The following is a 23,474-nucleotide window of genomic DNA, read 5'->3' on the forward strand; positions in this document are numbered from 1 at the left end:
AGCCAAGACAAATAATGAACTGGATGGTCCACAAAGCACTATTAAATCTGGGTCAAAGGACACAGATCATTTTCTTCTTACAATTTTAAATACATGTTCTCCTTCTCAGTTCATTGTCTTCAGAGGCTCCAAACATCATAATAACTGCATCTATAACATGCAGGCTTAAAATAGCCAAAAGCCTCATTTCCAATAAGGTCGACTGCAACAAGAAACATTGGAATAAATAAAAGGTTTTACTCAGTTCTGCTCAGTTGGAGTGTATTTGTGTCATGTCAGTATTTCTGGTATTTAACACTTGTAAGACAGGCATAATAAACCAAATAGAACAACAAAGGTTATAAAACCAGTTTGGTCCTCCTGAAGTAACTTACTTTTTTTTTTTGCCACATTTAATTGTGCAAACAGAGCAAATGTACAAAATGGCACCTTAATGGAGGAATTCTGCTCTACTTTAACTTCCTGAGCTTAATGTGTGTTTATTACATTACATATTGTGCTTCTCAAGTGTTTGTCTAAAGCTGAACTGCAGCTTCAAAACAGCTGTTTAGTCATCTAATAAATATTACAGAATCTATATAAAAATGCAATGCACCAAATAACTTGTCAGAACTATTATACAGAATGAGTTAAATTACATAGTTTACATCTGCTTTGTATAACAACAGCAGCTGTTATCCCCGTGCTGGTAGCATGACCCTCCTCAGTGACGGCTGCTCTCTCTGGTGGGCTAGATGTCCACCACGCAGCCAGAGGCACTGGCTCTTATAGCATCAGATATGACTTTAGCTCCAGATTCTCCAATGCCATTTCCCTGCAAACTGAAGGAACAGTTTTAATACGACAAATCGATAAACAGGTAAATAACAATAAATAAACGGTAAAAGAAAACTTACTTGATGTATGTCAGTTGGTGGTTTCCCTTCAAAGCTGTTGCAATGAATATGGCTCCGTCCATGCCCAGAGAGTTCTCCTGCAGACTGATGAATCACACACAGAAGATTTATGTTTTGATCAAATGTAGCGATATCTGTGAGTAACTCTCTAAATTTCAAATGTAAAGGTCTGGATATTGATGACTGTTGGATTCCAGAAGAAAACAAAAACAAAATCAGGGAGTTCAGCACACATGCATCTCTGTAGCTGGGGTTATTTGCAGCTAACCAAATAATGGATGAACAGCGGAGGAGAGTGTGGGAGAATAAACTTCAGCCCTGATTGAACAGATAAATCAGGCAGCATGAAATCAGCAGCTGCATTTACTTTTCTACCACAGGTTTAATATACGAATGTAGTTTATGTCATGAAATGAAGTTCCAGTTGTGCTTACTTCAGCGCCTTGAGGCTTCTGTTGGATTTCAAGGCGTTGGCCAGGGCCTTGGCTCCCTCCATTCCTACAGTGTTCCCACGCAGACTGAAAAACATAGTGGAAAATGAGCTGCCGAGCTCCACCCAGGTGAGCGTCTCATCAAACTAGAGCCTTCTATCATTTTTCTCACTTTTCTCTTGTGTCGTCCAATGACAGGTGAAATTGGTTGTTTACCAGGACTAAAAACGACAATTTGCAATGAGCTGCTGGAGGCAATTGTATTTTAATTGTCTCTTTTGTTGCTTCAAAAAAAAAAATTAATTATCCTTTTAGTGAAGTTCCTGAAAGGTTATGACAAACCCATCAAGAAAATCTTGAGATAAAAAGTCACTAATGAAGAAAGTTTGTATTGGTTACTTCAGCAAATAAGAAGCAGTCCAACTCATTCTAAAATCCGCTGACCAATCTTTGTTCACTGCTGCAAAAAAAGCCATTTGAATAAACAAAGAGATTTTACATTTTAAATTTACAATAAGATCAATAAAAATGCCAAATTACTGATGAAAAACGAACTACATTGCATGTTTCAGTAGCTTGTAGAGTCACCTCTAGCAGGAATAATCATTTCAGCATGTTTTTATCAGTGTCTCACATCACTGTGGAAGCATTTTGGTCCCCATATTTGATTCCAAAATTATTCCAGGTACAGAGGAGGTCATGGCTGACCTAAGGACTGCAAGGTGTCCAGATCCTGTGGCTGCAAAACAAGGCCAAATCACCATCCCTCCAACACAGTGATTGACAGTTGTTATGAAGTGTTTGTGCTGTGTTCAAATTTCCCCAAATGTTACTCTGTGCATTGTGGCCAAACATCTCCACTTTGGTCTTTTCTGTTTAAAGGACAATGGGCTTCATTTAATGTGCGTGGAGTTCTTACTCTATTCAAACAAACAAGTGGCTATGCAAAATTACTCTTAGATTTAAGAAACACGTGCACCAGCTTGTTTTTATTCTTACCACAGTTTATATGTTGATAAATCAGACTCTTTATGAACAAAGAGCCCTTTGTAATCGCCATAAAATCTGGATATTGTCACGTCTCCATGTCATTCAGGCGTACGTGCTTGACTTGTAGTCAAGACCGCCTAAACCAAGACAATACCAAGATCAGAGGGTATCGAGACCAAGACAAGACCAAGACCAAGACAGACCAAGTCAAGACCAAGACAAAGTTGAGACGAGACAAAGACCGAGACGAAAAAGTCTTTAAACTGCAGCCAGATGCTGATTCGTTTACGGGTGTCGGGCATATTTATGTGTTTTTGTGATGCACTCGCACAGCCCTCCTCACCACTGTCTACTGTCTCACTCACTTACTGGGAAGACAGACTCCACTTGACTGCCGCGTCTCTCACCCTCTCTGTTTTTCACATAATGATATTATCCTATATCCTTGCATGTGATTGGCCACAATATGGAGGGATTGGAGCATAGCTGAGCCACTGTGTGAGAGCTGAGCAGTGAAAGGAAATTAAGTGAGGAGCCGGCTCTCGCTTACTGGGAGTCGACTCTTGTGATTCACTACAAAGCACTCTCTAAGCACGGCTCTTAGAGCTGATGCTTTTGCGCATGACACATTAGACAGCAAGATCAAGACAGTGAGACCAAGACAAGACCAAAGTCCGTCGAGACCGAGACAAGATCAAGACCACGTAAAAGTGGTCTTGAGACCAGTCAAGACATCCAACTCTAGTACTTCCAGGTAAAGCAGAGAAAGCAGTTACTATCTTGCAAGAGAGAACCGTGCACCACTAAAAGAGGAAAACAGGAGAAAATCCAACTGAAGAAACTTAAACAATTGTCCAAAGAGGAAAAGGCACAGCTTTCCAGAGTGTTTTCAACAGTTTAAAAGAAAAATGAAAAGTGGGGCTCCTACTGACAAAATAGTAGCTCTGTATATCACATCCCCTGAGACTTGCTTGGAACTCAAAGTTGATATAAAAAAGTCTAACTGAATGAGAGAAAAAGAACAAAGAGGACCATATCTGTCAATCTGTGATAATAAACTCACTGAATTCTATTTTTCAGCATCCATTAGAGAGGGCCAAGAAATTAGACTGAAAGACATCCAGCACTAATATCAAGGCTTTTTTTTTAAATAAAAAATAACTGTAATTCTAAACATCCTGTAGAAATTTCCTACGACAGCCAGATTTTAATTTGTCTGTATTTTTGATTGCACATTGTTAGTAAATGAGGTCCAAAGTCCCAGAAATCTTGTGGTTTGTTCAAATACAACTTTACTATCCTAACCTGTGCAACTTCTTAAAGAGAAGAGGTGTCGTCCTGGCAACCCTTTCGAACAAGCCACACTGGTTCAATCTTGTTATCATTGCGCCATCATGAAATTTAATGCTTAGGCCTGTAGAGTCTGTGATGTAGCTCTTGGTTTGTTTTGCAGTTTCCTTGAGCACTGCATGGTCTGACCTCAGGGAAAACTGGTGGGCTGTTCACTCTTGGGAAGACTGTGACATTGTGTTAACACACCTGAATTCTCCAAACCAGCAAAATGCCAAAACCTTTGCTTTCACAGAGGTGCTCGCACTTGCTGATGATCAGTTAATCAAGTGTATTTGATTAGCAGCACCTGCCTTCTTAAGTCTTATAGAAGCAGTTTGGTGTTTTTCACATTACTGGGATTGTTGCATTTCTTTTTCACATGGCTGTATGTATTGTAATATTGTTATGGTATGTTTAAATTTAACTCTATAAAATCAGAGTGAATGTAAATCAACAATAATATAGACAAGTCATTACATGTGAAAAAAAATAAAGAAAAGTAAAGTTGCCATTAAAACACACTGAGTCATTTAATCATCAAGCAGCACGAGAGCTTAAATAGTCTCAATCTGGTTGAGGATTAGTTGGTGAATTTTCTCACATTATTCACAAAGAGAAGGTCTGGAGGTATTCTGATGAATCATCACTTTTATTGTTTAACATTTGGAAATAACGAACGTTTCCAGGGAGGCGCACTCATTTGATCTAGTGATCGCAATCGTGACTTGTCAGTGATCTGTTAGAGACAACTAACTGCCTTCTTAAAATAATATCTACCTCAAGCAGACACAACATTGCCAGACTGCAATCAGTAAATTCAAATTGCATGCTGGGATTCTCAAATGAAGATAAACAAAGTTCATAACAGGAACCAATCAAAAGCTATTAATCTTTAGAAGCAGACAGATAAGAGACTAGCAGTTAGTTTAGATAGACAGTTAGTTTCAGATAGAAGTTAACGAGTGCTGCTTGGTTTCACTCTGCTGTTGATTAGGCCAACTTTAACTGACAAAGCTGAACTGCCGAAGAGCGTGTCAATGATATGCAGCTAAAACAAAGGAAAGGTTGACACAAGGTAAAATTTGTACTCACTCTAATGTTTGCAGGGTCTGGTTGGTCATCAGAGCTTCTGCCATTTTAATGGCGCCACTCATCCCTGCTGAGACTCCCTGAAGACTGAAGAGACGTCACACAAAAGGGTCACAACCACCACAACCACAAAAATGATTGATCTGTCGATGGACATGATCGTTATGCCAACCATAAAGTGCGCAGTGACGTGTTGGTTTTCAGAGCCTCAGCAAGATAAGTGACTCCTTCATTCCCGATAGCATTTTCTTGAAGACTGTAGAATGGAGATAGAAGCACACACAGAAACTGCTATGAATAACAATAAAGCCTTGCGAATAAAGTTTTACATAATTGCATGGTTGCTGATGAAATATGTTCACTCAAAGCCTGGAGCGAGTCATTTTCTCAAAGTAATATCAGCGCAGGCTTTGAGGAAAGAGTTTTGAAATTTTGGTTGAGATCGATATATTTACAAACAAAGGAGTGAAAAAGGTTTATTGGTCTTACTCCAGGAGTTGCATTGTGGAATTGGAGAGGAGTGCATGGGCCAGAGCTTTAGTGGCCGTGGACTTGATGAAATTCCACTGCAGACTGTGAAAAGAGAGGAAAAGAAGAGACCCAGTATGAAGCAAATACACTTGAATTCATTAAAGATCTATTAAACAGGTTGCTGGTTCAATCCCTGGATGCTCTACTCTGCATGCCGAAGTAAGATAAGATAACCTTTATTAGTCCCACACGTGGGAATAGTATACTTGAACCTTAAAGTTGCTCTCCATGTGTCCATCAACGTGTGAATCTTAGAAAGCATTTAGGTGTCGAAAAAATATGGTTGAATGAGGCGCTTTAAAAGCTCAAGTAGAAAAGTGCTACATAAGAACCAAATCGTTTACTTTACTATTTTGATTTAGCTCAAATTTCTGCTCAACCACATTTCAGAATCAAAGACTCTAACCATTCATTCTCTTCCACTTGTCCTTATCAGGGTTATGGGTAGAGTGTGTGCTTAAAGATGTAGGTATAAATATCCTGCTTTGTTCACTAGAACTTTATTACATCACTGAGAATGCATCGGTTGCTGTGCAGTGCAGACTCCCACTTCTACTCTCAGACTTGTGTGTATCTGTTTGGATGTGTTTATTTCCGATTCAAGCTCCACTTACTGCAAGGAGGTCAGGCCTCGATTAAACTTGATTGCACCAGCGATAGCTTGAACTCCGTCATCATGCAAAAGGTTGGCTGTGAGACTGGAAAACACACAAATATGCAAACAAAAACACAAATATGAGCACTGTTGTATGTAATGCAAAGACTGTCAGAGCGTTTTCAACATGTCTGCTTTCACAGAAGCTTCAAGTTTTGAAAATAACACTGGAAAAAGGTGTTTACAGGAAGTATTATAACACTAGAATATGGCTGCTGCTCTCAGTGTTGCAGTAGGTTGTAAATGTCCCCACATTACCTCAAAGAGCTACACAATACAAACAGTTATCTCACAGTTTTTGTGCTTTTCATCATGCAGCAGTATTGTATGACAGGGCATGATCTGGGGGAATGACATTTACTGAACAGTTGGGTATTCCTGCAGTTCTGTGAGGGATGATACTGTACTACTATTAACGAGCTGACTCACTCGAGGTCCTGCAGAGTGTTGTTCTCGTGGAGGGCATGGGCCATGTTCTTTGCTCCCTCTACCCCAATGGAGTTCTCCCTCAGACTAAATAGACAGAAAAACACATGAAAAGTGACATAAGACACAAGCATGACAACTTTACAGCCACTAAAATGCCAAGATACTGCCAATTTGGCAAACCTTTTCCAAAGAGAGGCTTTTTTTACTCCCTTTTTTGAGACACAAAATATGAATACTGATCACATGTGTCTAACAGATAAGATATACTGCACATATGATACAATTAGTTTTATAGGTTTTTGAACAGCGAGACAATATTTGTCATTTTGCCTCCGCACACCACATCAGTGGATTTTATATCAAATAATCAAGTGTGAATGATGTGCAGACTTTCAGTTTTCTTTTAAGGTGTTTAACAAAAGTTGTGCCTTAAATAATCAGGAATTACAGCCATCTTTACGCAAAGCCCCCCTGCTCCACAACAAAAAAACCCAGAAAAACCACAGAAGACAACTAAAGTGGATGATGACAGAATTATTTCCATGGTTAAAGGAAAAAAAACCCAAACACCTTTAAAACATCTAACCAAGTCAAAACTGTTTTTCAAGGAGGTAGGCGTATAAATATCAGTCTGCAGTAAACACATGCCTTGATGAATGGAAATAGAGAGGGTTTAAAATGAAGGTGCAAATAACTACATTCAAGAATAACAACGCTAACGTAGCCTTCGCCAGGAAACTTCTAAAAGAAACTGCACAGTTCTGAAAAAGTAAAAATAAAAAGGGAAGAAACAGCATTTGGTGATGCCTGCAGGTACTCATTGACTGCAAATGATTTTCCTCCAAGTATTAAAAACAATCTTTTTATTTAATTTTTTTAGTTTAGTCCAATTAATTTTGAGCTTCTTAAAATGGTAGACTATATATAAAATGGCTATAATCCCTAAATAGTAAATAAAATTAAATCAATTGAATTAAAGTCTAAACTGTAATCACATCTTGACTGATTTAAAATCCACTGTAGTGGTGTACAGAGGCAAAATAATGTGAAAAAACTGTAATTGTCCAAAACATGTGCACTTCTGTAACTGTAAAATCATTTAAACTTTATTCTGTTGAACCAAAGTCTGCAGCTAATTAGCCATACATAAAGAGTCGGAGGTGCAGAGGGAAACAACATACTAACTTTCTTCAGTGCTAATAAAATTAATCTGCACAGAAAGAAAAGCTTGAGGAAAAGCTTGCATGGACTTCAAGATGCCTACTGAAGCTAAGTAAGACAAATAACTGACCCTGATCACTGATTGGTCTCCTAAAGCTCAAAATAACATCAGCGTTTTAAATAATTTCTTAGCTAAAGTAACTCTCTTCTGAGTTTAACTGACAGCTGCTTGTTGGAAAATCACGTTCTCCCAAAAAAGACAAAATATTCTTGGGTTAATGCACAAATACAAACAGGGAAACAGAGTGAAACTTTAAGCTTGGTCCTTACTTCAAGGAGACAAGGCCATGGTTCAGCCTCAGTGCTTTGGTTAAGGCTGTCATGCCCTTGTTGCTGATCGAGTTACTCTGAAGTCTATGAAAAGAGATGAAAAGTTAAATGCAGCTGTAATGAATAGCATTCAAAGCAAACACCATTTCCCCTTCTGTGGTGCATGAATTGAAATGTCACTTCCCACACTATTAAAATGCATTTGCATTGCACTCATGGGCAGAAGATACTAACTGGAGTGAGAGAAGAGTGTGGTTGACCGCCAAAGCCTCGGCCAGAGCTACCGTCCCTTTATCCCCAAGCTGATTACCACAAAGGCTGCAGACAAGAACACAAATACACCCGACACATTAGGAGAAAGAAAACCTGAGTTATCAGTATGTGAACCAGGTTCAGGTGTGGTGGTAAACAAGATCAAATGAAGCCTAGTAACAAACAAGTGTGTCAATGAGCTATCATAACTGTACACCTCATCATCAATCTGCAAAAATGTGAAGAAGTAATGATTAACTTTTAGTCTTTAAATGTTCTGGCCTAGAAGTTCAGTACATTATCTCCAAGATCACTGAATGAATATTAATTCTGCATTACATCAACTTTGTGAGAGTCCGGTTGGTCTTCAGTGCTTCTGCAATCCTTTTGGCTCCACCTGCTGCGATTGTATTCTTCCGTATACTAAAAAAAAAGATGCACATTAATCTACAGAACATTCATTAAAACAACATCTGTAAACAAGACCAAACTCACTTCAGAGACACCAGTTTGCGGTTGCACTGCAGCACTTCTGCAAGCGACTGAGCACCCTCCTCCTCGATGGCGTTGTTCTGAAAGCTGATGAGAAGTCGGGGAAATTGAGCAAATACACCAACTAGAGTAAATAAACTGGAATTCTGGGTGTGTCAGTTAAGCTGTAGAGCAATTATACTCAACTTGATTGATGTCAGGACTTGGTTCATTTTCAGAGCCTCTGCTAGGAACTTTGCACCTTTGGAGCCGATGTTGTTATTCCGAAGACTAAAACAACATAAACAGGTCATTAGATGATTTACTAAAACTCTACTTAGCAATAATAAGATGTAAATTATAAGATGCAGGTTTAGCATTATTATTATGTAGTATTATGATCAACTCTTGAATGACTATACTACATCAAAACTAAAAGCCTTTTCCCCATTTCAGATTACTCATTTTTATTACAAGGTTCTGTTTTTGGAAAACATTATATACTGTATATAAAAGATGGAAGTAGCCCCCATGTTGTCATGGTTACTCATCTTTTAAAGCTTTAGTGTGAGCAATTTATCCACTGCCATCTTAGTTTTTGAATCTAGACACAAGAGAAACTGAGACCCTGCACACTAACAGCTAGCCAAGCTCTAGAGCAGTGATTCCCAAGAAATTGAGTTTGAAATGACTCATAATAATGTACAGTTACTTATTTATATTAATTGATTTAAATAAAAAGTGAATTAAAACTGGTACTTGGAGGTGGTTATTAGTGATATTACTCTGACCTAAATTCACTGCTCTTTTATTGACGCTTGTGTCCCAGTGGCAGGTGGATCACCTATTGGCCTTAATACTCCCACTCCTGTATTTTGATTAGAGTGAAGATTTAAGATTGGGGGGGGCTCCATGGGATTTCCTGGGAATAGCTCCTCTAGAGCATACTTGGCTTTGAGTGTCTGTAATAAATGAATTAAAACTAGCTACTGACACCATAAAATATACTTTCCAGACCTGGGGGCAGCAGCTTTATATACAGATAATTGGAAATACTGAACTCAAAAGGTTTTATTTGTTCATTCAGACATCAAACACTGCAGATCTCACTTGAGAGAAGTCAGCGTGCGGTTCACCAAGAGGGCTCGACTCAGGGCTTTGGCTCCTTTGTTGCTGATGGCATTGTCCGCCAGACTGATGGAGGGATAAAAGAAATTGTATTTATGTTGTTCGAGTATTAATAATAATTACAACCACAATTATACTTTCACCAATCATACAATCACACAACCACTGAGAGTAATCAGCAAGGTCAATCATAACTTCATTTAAAAGCTCCGCTGTTTGTCTGAGTTTATAAAGCAGCTTGATGTGATACAGTTGTTCAGAACAACAATTGTTCCTCGTATGATGCTTTACCACAAAAAAGGCTCACCTTATTTTTTGGATATGGCAGTCTTTGGCACTCAGGAGACTTCCCAGCAACTCCATGACATCATCTTTAAAGTGATTATTCTCCAACCTGATGAGCAGATAAAACCACTGAATCTGGAGTTTTCCTTTTATTGGATGTATTTGGGTTGAGAAGCTCACCTTAGATGCCTACAGTACAGCAGCTGCGGGAGCAAACATTTCACTGTCGAGGCGTTCAGAGAGGCTGTCAGGTTGGTTTGTTCGCTGCACTCCGGAGACACGTGGAGCAGGTAACCCAGCACCACACAGTGAGGCCGCGTTAACTTTCCCGCTAGACTGCTGAGCCGTAAATCCTCCTCTACGCTCCGCAGCATCTCTGTGTGCTGCAGCTCCTGTAAACAGTAAGCTAGGTTGACTGCACGCAGGGAGACCACAGCACCCCCGCTGACCAACAGACCCTGCAAAAACCCTGCTGCCCATGCCTTGTTGTTGCCATCGTCTTTCCCGAGGGCCAGAAGTCCAGCAAGAGGTTTGATTGCAGCTGAGCACAGCAGGCCTGTTAGGAAGCGTACGAACACATCCAGGTGACCATCCTCAGCTTGTTGTGAGTGCTGAAAGGCACTTCTGAAGTGGTTCTGGAAACCAATCTTGGGCCAGGACATGGAGCTCTCAGAGAACAAGTCAAAGATTGCCCGCTTTGAGGAAACATGGTAGAAGGTAGCTGCAAGAAACTCCTGCAGAGTCAAATGTGTGAAGCGGAACGTCGTGTTGATGGTTGACTCCTCTCGAACAAGAACTCCAGAACCGAGACTGCTTTGAGTCAGCAGTAGCTCAATCCCATAGTTCTTGAGGTCTTGTTCACTGAAGACATACTTGTGTTTAAGAAGCCCATAGAAAGCCAGTCGTCCGAGATTCCCCAGCAGTTTCCGATTGCTCCCGTGAAGTTGCTCCGTTTTTACAGGCTCTCTGCCTCTTGGTTCGCCCAATTCTGCTTTCATTGAACAGAAATTGGCATACAGCTCAGTGCAAGTCCTCGGAAGACTCTCCTGTGCTTCATTCTGCATGATGTATAACAAAGTATCAGCTACTATCCAGCAAATGCAGGGTATGTAGCACATCACCATCAAGATCTTATTGGATTCCAAGTGTGACCATATTTTCCTGGCAAAATCCTTCTCAGAGAAATGGTGATTCAGAAAGATCTCTATATCCTTAGGACTAAATCCTGGGATCTCAGTCACCCTGTCAACCAGACCTCCGGGGATAAGGGAAGCTACTCTTGGCCTGGAAGTCACCCAGACTGCTATATCGGGAAGCAGATTCCCTCGAATGATGTTGGTAACTAAGTCGTCAATAGGCACTTCTTTTTTTGGGTCGCTGCAAGAAGCTGCGTCGGAAAAATTTAATTTGCAGCGGAATTCGTCCAAACCATCAAGTATGAGCAGAGTCCGACAGGAGCTGTTCAGGACCAGACTGGGATCAGATATATGAGGAAAAGCCATTTTCACCAGCCTCTCAGCAGAAAGCTTGTCCAGCAAGTTCAGCTCGGCAAATGTGAACGGTAGCACAAAGTTTATGTCTGTACAGATGATCCCTTGGCACCACTGCCGGACAAAGTGTCTCACCCAGGTTGTTTTGCCGATACCAGCTACCCCAACTGTGAGGGAGACCCTAGGGGGCATACTGACTCGGGTAAGGGGCTCAAACAATTTTGCTAACCCCAGCTGCCTAAGATGATTTCTTTTCTCTCCTCGAGTCACTCCCACCTGCATAAGGTCATGCTCCTTTTGTTGGAGGTCAGAAAGTCCATCGACAAGTAGTAAGGTTCTTGATGAGATGTTAAGTCTGGGGCAGCTGATTGAGTCTCTGTCTCTGTACTGTTCATATCGGCGTAAGAGGACCTCCTTGTGCTCTTTTACCATGGCATCTACAGACAAAAACAAAAGAAATTCACATCGGTTATTCTCTGGAAAAAGGACACTAATATGGAAGAGTAACTTTGTACTAAGCTTTGATCCCAGTGAGTGAAAAGTGCTTTGCATTTAAACTTACACAATCATACACTAAACACTATAGAAACACTTGTAAAAGCCGCACGTCTATGGAGGAACCAAACTGGCAGAAAAAGTATTAATATCTACATTTCATATACATATTTCCATATGCAAGCAAGTAAACAAATAAACATTTTAAAAATTATTAATTAGTAAACAAAAATGGGAAATAATTCAATTCCATTCAAATTTATTTATACAGCGCTAAATCACAACAGCAGTAACCTCTAGGCGCTTTATATTGTAAGGTAGACCCTACAATAAAACATACAGAGAAAAACCCAACAATCATATGGCGCCCTGTGAGCAAGCACTTTGGCGACAGTGGGAAGGAAAAACTCCCTTTTAACAGGAAGAAACATCCGGCAGAGCCAGACAGAACTTACAGAATATTATTTTATTGATTTATTTTCTTTGCAGTTTCGTTCCTCCAGACTCGTTGCCTGAGCTACTACCCCCCATGACCATTTTAAAGAATTACACAGGACAGAGAGTAGCAGCCTCTTACCATGGTTAATGATGAGCTGGGCAACCTGAGAATCTGAGCTCTCTATAAAACCCTGAAGGATGTCAGAGCCTTGACTGTCCTTGGCAGTGACAATAGTGGTGAGCATGTTAACCTGATCCTGCAGTCGGCCTGCTTCCTTGACCTTGGTCTCCTCAGCTGAACTGAGCACATCCAGGTTTCTCATGTGGTTTAAGATCTCCCCCAGGAAGGAGGGCGTAATAAAGCTCTGCAGCTGGTCTTGATGCTTTTGGATCCAACCGAGATCTAAAGAATAACAGAACACTTTTAGGACTTTTATGATTGATGAGATTATTGTGGTGTTAACTCATGAGCAAAGATACTTCCTTAAGCTGGGACAATGCAGGATTATTTGTGTTTTTGTCGGATATTTATTCTCATTAAAAAGTCTGATGATGGTAAATGACTTTGCACACAAGAGGACACCATATTTTTAAAGAAATAACATGCCTTTGCCTCATTTATTTTTCCCCCCCAATCTTTATATGTGTGTGTGTGTACACACACTCAAAATTACCGACACGTCAGCTTCTTCTTTGTTGTGTAATACACAAAGAGACAGATAAATATTTTCACATTCCTCTTGGAAAGTAGAAATCACCACATCACAATCGGAGCCTGTGGTGTCCTTAAAACCACTTCAATAATACATCAAAACCAACAAGCTGTCATTTAGAAACGGTGTAAATGTTTCCTAACAAAGAGGGGGAAAATAACAGGAAAGAATAAAGAGCATCAGCGAGTTTACAGGAGAGCTTGAAATACAAACCTGAAAACTGAGGATCTGCGATGATCGCACATTTTTTTTGATCTTGCTTAAAAATCCTAAGTCAGAAAATCTTCTGCTTAAAAATTGGCGAATGTCCAAGCAAGTGTTTACCTAATGAACTCCCAGGATTGACAGGTTTGTTTAATCTTTCAAAGTCAATCAAAGTCTCTGCTCAGACTGCTGCTCGGAGCCGACATACGGCTGGATGGTTGGATGGAGATCAAAGTGATTTTTTAAAAACCTGCAAACTTACTGAGAAGTATTAGGGTTTGCCCCTACAGGAAATTTTCGAGCGGACGTGGTGAGCACTGTTTCAAAGTTTTGTTAATGGTTACTAGGTGACAGGCTAAACACACTAACCATAAACAGCACCTGTGACTGCACACAGTATGAACATCGCCACACTTTAACGCTTTTTCAGGTATAAAGCTGCCAGACTGAGGTAAACCTAGAACATTTTTGCATATTTGTAAAAGAACAATTCTGTTTTCTGTAATGCAATTCTACTTATTCTCTTCTCCAACAGCAGAAGTCTATGGAACTCCAAAGTGTTCAAAATTAAATAAATAAATAGGTCAAGATGAAATAAATAACTATGTGAATAAATAAGACACAGATATGTAATGTGAGAATGATATTGTGAAATCATGGAACACATTTTGAAAACAATGCTCATTATTGTGAAATATATTGCATTCTGCTATATAAATTTACTTATTATTGTGAAATATTATTTCATGGCCATTATTTTTCACAATAACAGAGATTATTCCTGAGGCATTTTATTTATTTCCAGCCGTTTTTAGTCCAAAATGACCTTTTTTCAAAGTCAGTCTTTATTTCAAAATCCCGTTTTTCCCGATGGTCTATTTATTTCATAATGCGACTTTTCAGCAGAATGACTTTGTCTGTCAATCAATGTAAGTGGGCTGGACCTTTGCACCTATTGGCTTATCGTTTACCATCGACTAGTTTTCCTGGATACCGGCTCCGCGGACGGCTGCTACAGCTAGCAACAGCGTGCTAGGTCAAAAGTCACGGAGGATGGCGGACTGGTGTGAACTTCAGCCAGTTCTGCTCATTTAAGCAAATCAGAGAGGGATCATTTACCTGTAGATACTGTTTTGAGTCGTTTAGATGATGTTTCTGAAATGTCTGGATGATAATTGCTCTTCAAAATCTTAGCATCGATGACAGCATTGTCGAAGGTTTAAGAGCAATTCAGCACCGTGTTCGTTTGGAATACGCCGAGGAAGAACAGTCTTCAAATGTTGGCCGTCCACGTCTAGAAATCCCGGTGCAGCACTCAGGACATTTTAGTGCTGTCCGGGATAACCATCGGGGTAATTGCCGATACGTTTTCTGTGTCTCCGAGCACAATTAGGAGGAAAATGACGGAGGAAGGTCTAAGGTAAGTTTATGCTGTAATTGAGCACCTGTGTGATTCTGTACACAGCATTGTTTAGATGTTGACCTTAATTATGACGTTTGACAATGAATTATTATCGCTTACTTTTTTTTGTTACTGTCTAAACTAAGTGGGGCAGCTACGGCTAAAGCTATCGGCGCCATCTCGGCGTTGAGACACGTTTAGCAGTGTTAGCTGTTAGTGTGTTAACTCGGAGACTGGGGTCAGTGGAGCCTGTAGGAACCTTTTACACAGAGAGTAGACCCACCAGCTTTCCACAGTCTACTTACTTATCACATCTTGTTAGACAACAGGGTCATTAGTGCTTTAAATAGTACATAGTTGAATGTTTCATTGCTGTTTGCAGTTGATTGTTCTCTGATAACGCATAACAAGGTTGATGTTAAATAGCGAGTTTATTGAAATGGTTTTGTCTATTTCAGCAGCATTATAGATATCATACTTTCTCTGGTGTCTTCGGCAAAGCTAAAACAAGAATACATTTACATCCTTGGTTCTTTCAGCATTAATTGGAAAACTTTGAGATTTGCTGTGTGTCTCCCAAGCCATTCTCTTTTATCCCACCTGTCAGGTATAGATGGCAATACTTTAAACAAAGTTAAATTTGTTATACCTGAAGAGAACCAATCCTGACCTAGAATGGGTGAATGAATAATTAGTTGGTAGCCAATGCCTAAGCAACTCACATAGGCCCTGGCAGACTCAATAAGTCCATCTAGGAACAGCTGCAGGAAACACCTCTTCAGTTTAGATTTAAAACATGTGCATGCTCTTTCAGGTTGATGAGGATTATGGTGTGGACTGGACAGGACAACATAATCGCCGCCCATCAAATGAGATCACCATTCCTGAGATTCAGCTCCCAGATGCACTGAATGAACAAGACCCTGCTGTGCTACCAATACTTCAGAATCACTTGTAGAAAGACATTATTACATTTAATCAGTTTCTATGTCAGGAGGATTTTTTTTTTTTTTTTAATTTTTACAACTTTGTAGCTAATACTGACTCAAAACAGCATAACCAATTTCATTTTCAACAAAACAGTGAGTGGCTATAAAACAGGATTTGTTTTATACAGCTGTCACTTTAATGATATTCATTTCTTGGTTGGATATACAGTACATGTCAACTCTGAGCAGATTTAATACAATGAACACAGTACAGTAGTGTAACATCTTAATTCAAATAATTTTTTCTAGAAATTTTTTTTGTATCAGTAGCGAGTATAAACAAAACATATTGTGTAATTTATAATGTACAGTGAACAACTGATTTTGATATCTGAACTCTTCATCAGTTTATATTAAAAAAGCCATAAATGCACACCTGTACTCTGTATTTTTCACTGTCAAGTGTATTAAAAAGAACTAGAACTCACTAGATTGTCCGTTTCTTTGAACACTGAGTACAGTAATGTGATGCAAGAAATAAGAAATGGTCTAATTTTACCATGTGGTTATGGAATCAATCGTAAACCAGACCAAAACCTGAGTCAGTAGAGTTGAGACACACCTGAATGTCCATTAGAAATGACTCATAGGTACAGTAGTGTGCAGGAAGACGTAGTACTTCAAAACCGGTGGAAGACTTTGGAAGATTGCTGTTGACCACTTCCACAGTCATTTCTCGGCAAGACTTCCCATCCTGTCCAAAACTTGAGGGCTTTTTGTTGTGCACAAGATGCTGCAACAGAAGATTGTTTTAAACTATAATGACATCCTATATTCATTATTTTGAATCTTTTATAGAGAAATACCATAAAAGATGACCACTTACATACAGGGCACCAGACATTTTTGCCCCACTCAAATTGCTGTTGTAGCTTTTATAGATATTTTTATGTTAACAAAGCTAAAAGTAGTCTACATACAATTCTAGTGCAACTGATAATGCCACCACTTATGTATTGCATGGAGCAAATAACAAAACAAAATTATACTATAGTGTAGAACTGGGCGATAGAACGATAACGATATGTATTGCGAAATAACTTTTTCTCAATAGAAAAATTAAACTATTGTGCTAGACCTCACCGCTCTTGTCCTTTTATAAAAAAATATATATATATCGTGATATGAAAAAATCTCATATCGCCCAGCTCTACTATAGTGTACTTTGTTAATGACCCAAGATCACTGGACTGTATGTAATTTACCAAAGTATAATCAGAGAAAACCAATGGCAAAATACCTATCGCAGCAGACTTACCATTTTCAATGAAGGACCGAAGGTAACCTGCCACTCTGCATTTATCCTCGAGAGCATTCCTCTTCTTCCTCATCTTCATCTTCTGTGGCAGGCCACAGTCATTTTATAGCTTTACTTATCTTGTAGTCTTAAGAGCATCAGCAACATTAGGTGTATTTTTATTAAATGTAACCCAACTGTTCAACTAACCCAAGCATACAAAACAGTATATTGGTGTTTTGTGTCAACAATTAATGTTCATCCTTCATAAATTAACCAAATACCTTTACTATTCAGATGTTAAAAGATGTGACCTGACCTTACCTCACAACAGGGAGCAGTCTCTGATTCCCTTGGTAAGAAAAGAGGAATGATGTCTGATCTTTCTGTCAGAAGCGGCCATACCATGGTTTCCTTAAGCCCTTTCCTCAGCTGCTTGACTTGACGACTTGTTTGTGTTATGACCTACAACGGTGAGACCAAACCAAAACTGAAGTTGGAGTCTGTAAAGTGACACACACTTTAAATGTTAAATATTTAAAGAACATCCACTATACTAGTAAAAGCATTTTCAAATTATACCCACTTACAAAATCACTACGTTGAACTAAAATTGCTTTCTTTTCTTTCACATAGATTACTTGTCTTCCATATTAGCACAGAAGATAAGCCACTTTAAAACAGTCATGAATAACTATTACCTACAACAATGTAAATAGTAATACAGACATTAACCCAGAAGACAATTATTTTCTCTTACCTAATTTATAGAATTCTTTGCTATGATAAAAAACAGTATTAAAAAAAATCTGTGACTAAACTGATTAAAAAGCTCATTTTTGGCAGACAGACAGACTAACCAAGCAATAATAACATATCGTTACTTACCCTGAACAGCGTTTCGTGGAGTGGAGCTAGCTGTGATAGCGTTAGCATTTGCTAACGTTAACACTGTGCGGTTGTGATGAGAACTTGGACCAGGGACCACTTCATCTCCAGTACACTGCTGCAATACTCAGACTGAGGTGAAGACGTTCAATCTAAGCGGTTAGCAAGTTCTTTGAGTAACTCAGAAACGGACTTGTTTCCTGCAGCCATGCCCTTCACAAGAATTGATACACCTGTAACGTTATTCGCGCCCAGTGTTTTGCATTTGTCGGTGCCTTAAGTTTATTTTGAGCTGCATACTGCCGCCAGCTGCATAGGAGACGCATTGCACCATTAAACCTAAATCGACAATTCATGTGCTATTACTTATGTCTGAGTAAAGGAGCAACCAATCACACAACTGGCTCCGCCCTGTCTCTCTTGATTGACAGACAAAGTCATTCTGCTGAAAAGTCGCATTATGAAATAAATAGACCATCGGGAAAAACGGGATTTTGAAATAAAGACTGACTTTGAAAAAAGGTCATTTTGGAATAAAAACGGCTGGAAATAAATAAAATGCCTCAGGAATAATCTCTGTTATTGTGAAAAATAATGACCATGAAATAATATTTCACAATAATAAGTACATTTATATAGCAGAATGTAATATATTTCACAATAATGAGCATTGTTTTCAAAATGTGTTCCATGATTTCACAATATCATTCTCACATTACATATCTGTGTCTTATTTATTCACATAGTTATTTATTTCATCTTGACCTATTTATTTATTTAATTTTGAACACTTTGGAGTTCCATAGAAGTCGGCATCTTGAATCGTGATAACATTGTTGTCTTGTTTGCGAACCATATGGTGAAACAAAGACTTGAAAGCTAAACCACAGAGATCAGATTGTCCTACAGATGACACCTCTGCAGCTCAACACTGCTGATAATAGTAGAATACGATGTGCACCGCTAATGTTAAAATAACTACTTCATTTAAAGTCAATTTTATGATCCTGCCATTATCACTGACACACTACGTCCTTTTTGGTCAATTCATAAATTGTATTTTTAACAAAAGAACAGCAGCGCAGGACGAGGACAGACAACAAGAAAAACACGGCAAGCTGAAACAGATAGACAGGGAGAGATCGAGGGTACTGAGATATAAATGGAATCAAATAAAAATGAAGCAATATCAGTGCTGATAACCTTGATATATGTGTTCATACCACAAAGATGTATATGTGCACATATATCACATATATATATATATATATATACACACATATATCACATATATATATATATATATATACACACATATATCACATATATATATATATATATATATATATGTGATATATGTGCACATATATCACATATATATATATATATATATATATATATGTGATATATGTGCACATATATCACATATATATATATATATATACACACATATATCACACATATATATATATATATACACACATATATCACATATATATATATATATATATATATATATATATATATATATATATATATATATATACACACATATATCACATATATATATATATATATATATATATACACACATATATCACATATATATATCACATATATATATATATATATATATATATATATATATATATATATATATATATATATATATATACACACACACATATATCACATATATATATATATATATATATATATATACATATATATATATATATATATATATATATATATATATATATCACATATATATATACATATACATATATATATATATCACATATATATATACATATACATAGAAGAACAGGGACAGGATTATAGAGGTCGCACAGAGATGAATGAAGAGCCACTGAGGACTGGAGACCTCAGTCTGACCCTGAAAGATCTCCATTATTCATATATATATATATATATAAATAAACCTGTATGTATGTAGATGCCAGTATTTGTACACTTTAGTTCCACTGATGATGACTTATTGAACTAAATGCTGCTGTCTGAATGATCACTATTAAATTTTTGCAAAAAAAATATTTTGAAAGGCTAAATAAACCGTTACAGACACAGTGGCTTCGACTCTTACCCTCCGTTTCTGCTTGCGATGAGGTCGTAGACTGAAGATCCACATAGCAGTCGTCCTGCCACGTAATGCGTTTGCTTCGGTCCAGGATAGAATCGTAATGTGTCTTCTCCATGAGAAACTCTGATATATGTCTACCGCTGATGCTCCTGCTTTTATCTATGTGACACACACACAAACACACACACACACACACACATTACTTACTGCATGCAACCGAACATTATGGGCTGTGATCAATGGGGGTTAAGCCAATCAAACAAGTTTCGCCTTCAGTCATCCTGCTGAAGCTCTGAAGAAGAGTTTGCTGTATAACACTGCTACTATTAACCCTAATACATATTTATAATAAAAGTGAGAAATTAAACTGCTAATTAGAGTTTAATAAAAACTTTTTGCACATTGTTAACGATGAATTTTCGCCTTTAACTCAAAGTCTAAAGCATCATCATTATCATTTTGACCAGTTCCTTTAGAAATATGTGTGCAGAGCATCATTATTATTTACTTAATCACCTCCAATTAATCAGTGTGTTTATTAAAAAGGTACACCTGCATTCACCTCAGTAACACATGCTTATGAGAGCTTATGAGAACACAAGCACAAGTTGAACACTGTGTTTGTTGTTGTTTGTGTTGATATTGTATGAAGACTTCACCACATGCAGATTTTGTGACTCTGAACACAGCAGGAGACAAACACCACCTGCACCCCCTTAAGGCCTTTCTCAGGGCAGAAGGATGTGCTAACTGGCTTGGGATACACAAGTCTGCAGGGCCCTGTAGGAGGGTTATGAGCAATGGATCTACATGAGAGATGAGGAATAGGTAGAGAACCAGAAGAATCAGACTTTTTGATCTTTTTCTTTTGCCAGGATAGACCACGGAGTGGAACTTACTGATTAAGTTATCTTGAAAGACCCTTCTCAATAAATTCAGGTTGCCCGCCCCCCAAGGACCCAAGTCGCTGGTGCTGCTCGATTATATTAAAGTCTGTTTATCCCCCGGGGGTGCTCATTGTCGGTTTTGTCTATATCTTATTGAAACTGTATTTCAGTAAGCCATTTTTCCAGTGGTCTTTGTGCCTATTTTTGACACGACAACATGGACTAAGAATCTATTATCCCTTTACTAGACATTGCCGGTGATCCTGTGCAGTGTTTGCCTCTTTTAAGCTGATGCAGCTTTGCTGGGGAGTTACATATTATCCCCAAACTTCAACAACCAAGAAGATTTTATAAATTAATGACAAATGAAATGAGCACAATGTGCCCAGGTCTTTCAAGTTTAGTCCTCTGGAAACACCCACTGGTTTAACCATGAGTGTGCACAGCCTTTCAAATAACCAGATTTACGGTCATGTTGTGCTTGGTGCACATCCTGCACTTTGCAGAAGACAAACATACTATTAAACAGGCAAATATGTAAACTATACACATGAAAAAGTATCTGCCCCCTTCCTGTATTCTTAGTTTTTTTGCATGTTACACTTAAATGGCCTCAGATCAGGAAAGAAATCTAAATAATAGACAACGATAACCCAAGTAAATACAAAATGCTTTTAAACAGCCGTTTCTTTTGTTAAAGGAAAGAAGTACCCATATCTACCTTGCCTTGTGTGATAAAAGTAAATATCTTCTCCCTGCACTGTGCGCAGTTTATTAAACATTATTAAGCTGACAGTTTGTTGCATGAACATGAAAAGTGTGAAAGGAGCTTCTTCTTGTTTCCGCTGCGATTTTACTAAAGCGGAGTGAAAGTAGTGCAAACAAAAATTCAAGTTTTGTTTGAGGTTGTGCCGAGAAAACGGGAAACTGCAAATGTTTTCCTGTGTGGTTTGTTGCTCATTGCATCATGTCTCTAAAAGGAAGACACAGTTTTAGTAGCCAGAGTAAAATTTATATCCTTAGCAGCCTCATAAGAAGGTCCTACATGTGATATTTCGGAACTATGTCGTATACAAAATAAAGTACACGTCACTGTTAAAAGGCCATCCAGCACAGATAAGTCAGTAAAGATCATTAGGAGACTCACAGCATGAAATCTTCCAAACTACAGTATTTGGTAGCAGCAGCAAAAACACACATTACAGTAGCACAATGTGCTGATTCAAGAATGCCAGCATTACACAGCAAGAATTAAAACCCAGGAATATGAGTTTGCTGGAAATGTATCATATTTTATAGTAAAAGTAAGTGAAAGCCTGTTAAGATTATGCATACTTTATTTTCACTAGCAGGAGCTGATGCTGACTCAAAGCCATGATGGAAAAGTAACGTTTACGACTCTTTAAGCTGCTGAAGGCATGAAGTCAGACGCTCTGTAGCAAAAAAAGTAGGAAAACTCGAGTGACTCACCATGGGTTAGAGGAGGTTGTCTGAACGTTTCAAAGGATGAAAGATGCTTCCTTTACCGCGGTCTCATAAAGTAGCCACATGATTATCACAGAAAACACATATCTGAAGAGTAGAAGTGCAAATTTGACGGATCTTTAAAGATTATAATACAACTTTGAGTTGGCAGGCGAGTGAAGTGAGCCTCAAACACACACGCTGAAGTAGGTCTAAAGTCTGCTGCTGGAGATTCGCTTCGTGCTGCACCTCCTTTCCGGTGTCGTGCCTCATCTGCATTTTTGCACTGTGGTTGGCAGGTTGAACAGTGACAATAAGAGAGAGAGAAAAAGTAACTGCTTCCTGTGTGTGCAGACGAAGTCACGCTCTCCAAAACCTGAAAACCGCACTGTAGGCCTCGTCTCTTCATCGACTGTGCAGATGCTGTCAAACCACAGGCAGAGGGCTGACACGACATATCAAGGGTCAATAGGAGGAAGGACAAAGAGCTTCAGGTCGCTAACATGTCAGGCAGTAATAGAGCAAGGTGATAAACAGTAAACATGCTGTAAATATGAGTAATTAACAGCACCTGCTGTGTTCATACATAAGTGTAGGAACATCTGCAATCAAGATTATATTAATTCATGTTATTTCAGGCTGTCACATTGTACTTAAAAAAAGACTGCCGAAACACAACTGCACATATTTCAAATTTATTGACTTCTTTTTTCAAATAAATGTGCAAAACATTTGAGGAAAAACATGAAAAATAAACCATTAAAAAAAATGGGAAAAAAAGAGAAACATATTGTAATTCATGACTTGTGCATGCAGATGATACAAAGTTGTTTTTTTAACTTTTCCAGTGTTTTTTTGTGACATGTTGTTTGTTGTGTAAAGTTCTGAGAGTACTTGCTGCATGTACACACCGTTTTAGTGCTCAGTCACATTCGCACGCTTCTGTTTTCACTCCTAGTTTTGTTAGACTTTGAATACTGCAAAAACCCGACTCTGTGAATGAGTCAGCTCAGATTTGTAAAGCAAGAAGCCGACACGCAGTAGTGTTGCATGAGCCATTTTCTCACAATAGTTTATTTTAGGTTAGAGACATCAAAGTTGCACTCGGCGGCGAGCTCATTTGCATGTCCGTGTATAATCTGTAATCTTGAAGAGCAGCTTCTTCATCCTGTCTTTTCATTTT

General features: G+C 38.5%; 1 protein-coding gene and 2 long non-coding RNA genes across 3 annotated transcripts; 1 reads left to right on the forward strand and 2 right to left on the reverse strand.

The window, feature by feature from the left end:
- Positions 1–273: 273 nt before the first annotated feature.
- nlrc3 (NLR family, CARD domain containing 3) lies at positions 274–20,055 on the reverse strand (the record flags this gene model as incomplete). Its single annotated transcript, XM_080873472.1, has 18 exons — positions 274–821; positions 897–980; positions 1,331–1,414; positions 4,742–4,825; positions 4,911–4,994; positions 5,228–5,311; positions 5,884–5,967; positions 6,354–6,437; positions 7,845–7,928; positions 8,079–8,162; positions 8,436–8,519; positions 8,592–8,675; positions 8,775–8,858; positions 9,678–9,761; positions 10,003–10,089; positions 10,161–11,907; positions 12,543–12,806; positions 19,944–20,055. 18 exons carry the CDS (start codon positions 20,053–20,055, stop codon positions 731–733), a joined length of 3,393 nt encoding a protein of 1,130 aa, XP_080729598.1. The 3' UTR covers positions 274–730.
- On the forward strand, positions 14,134–16,138 carry LOC308391053. Its single transcript, XR_013970557.1, has 2 exons — positions 14,134–14,740; positions 15,537–16,138. It is a non-coding gene; the product is annotated as an uncharacterized lncRNA (long non-coding RNA).
- LOC308391052 lies at positions 15,826–18,450 on the reverse strand. The gene is made up of 4 exons (XR_013970556.1): positions 17,837–18,450; positions 17,273–17,451; positions 16,970–17,051; positions 15,826–16,444 (listed from the first exon to the last, which is right to left on the reverse strand). It is a non-coding gene; the product is annotated as an uncharacterized lncRNA (long non-coding RNA).
- Positions 20,056–23,474: the final 3,419 nt, after the last annotated feature.

Source organism: Rhamphochromis sp. 'chilingali', assembly GCF_963969265.1.
Source record: "Rhamphochromis sp. 'chilingali' genome assembly, chromosome: 22".
In the NCBI taxonomy this organism is placed as follows: domain Eukaryota; kingdom Metazoa; phylum Chordata; class Actinopteri; order Cichliformes; family Cichlidae; genus Rhamphochromis; species Rhamphochromis sp. 'chilingali'.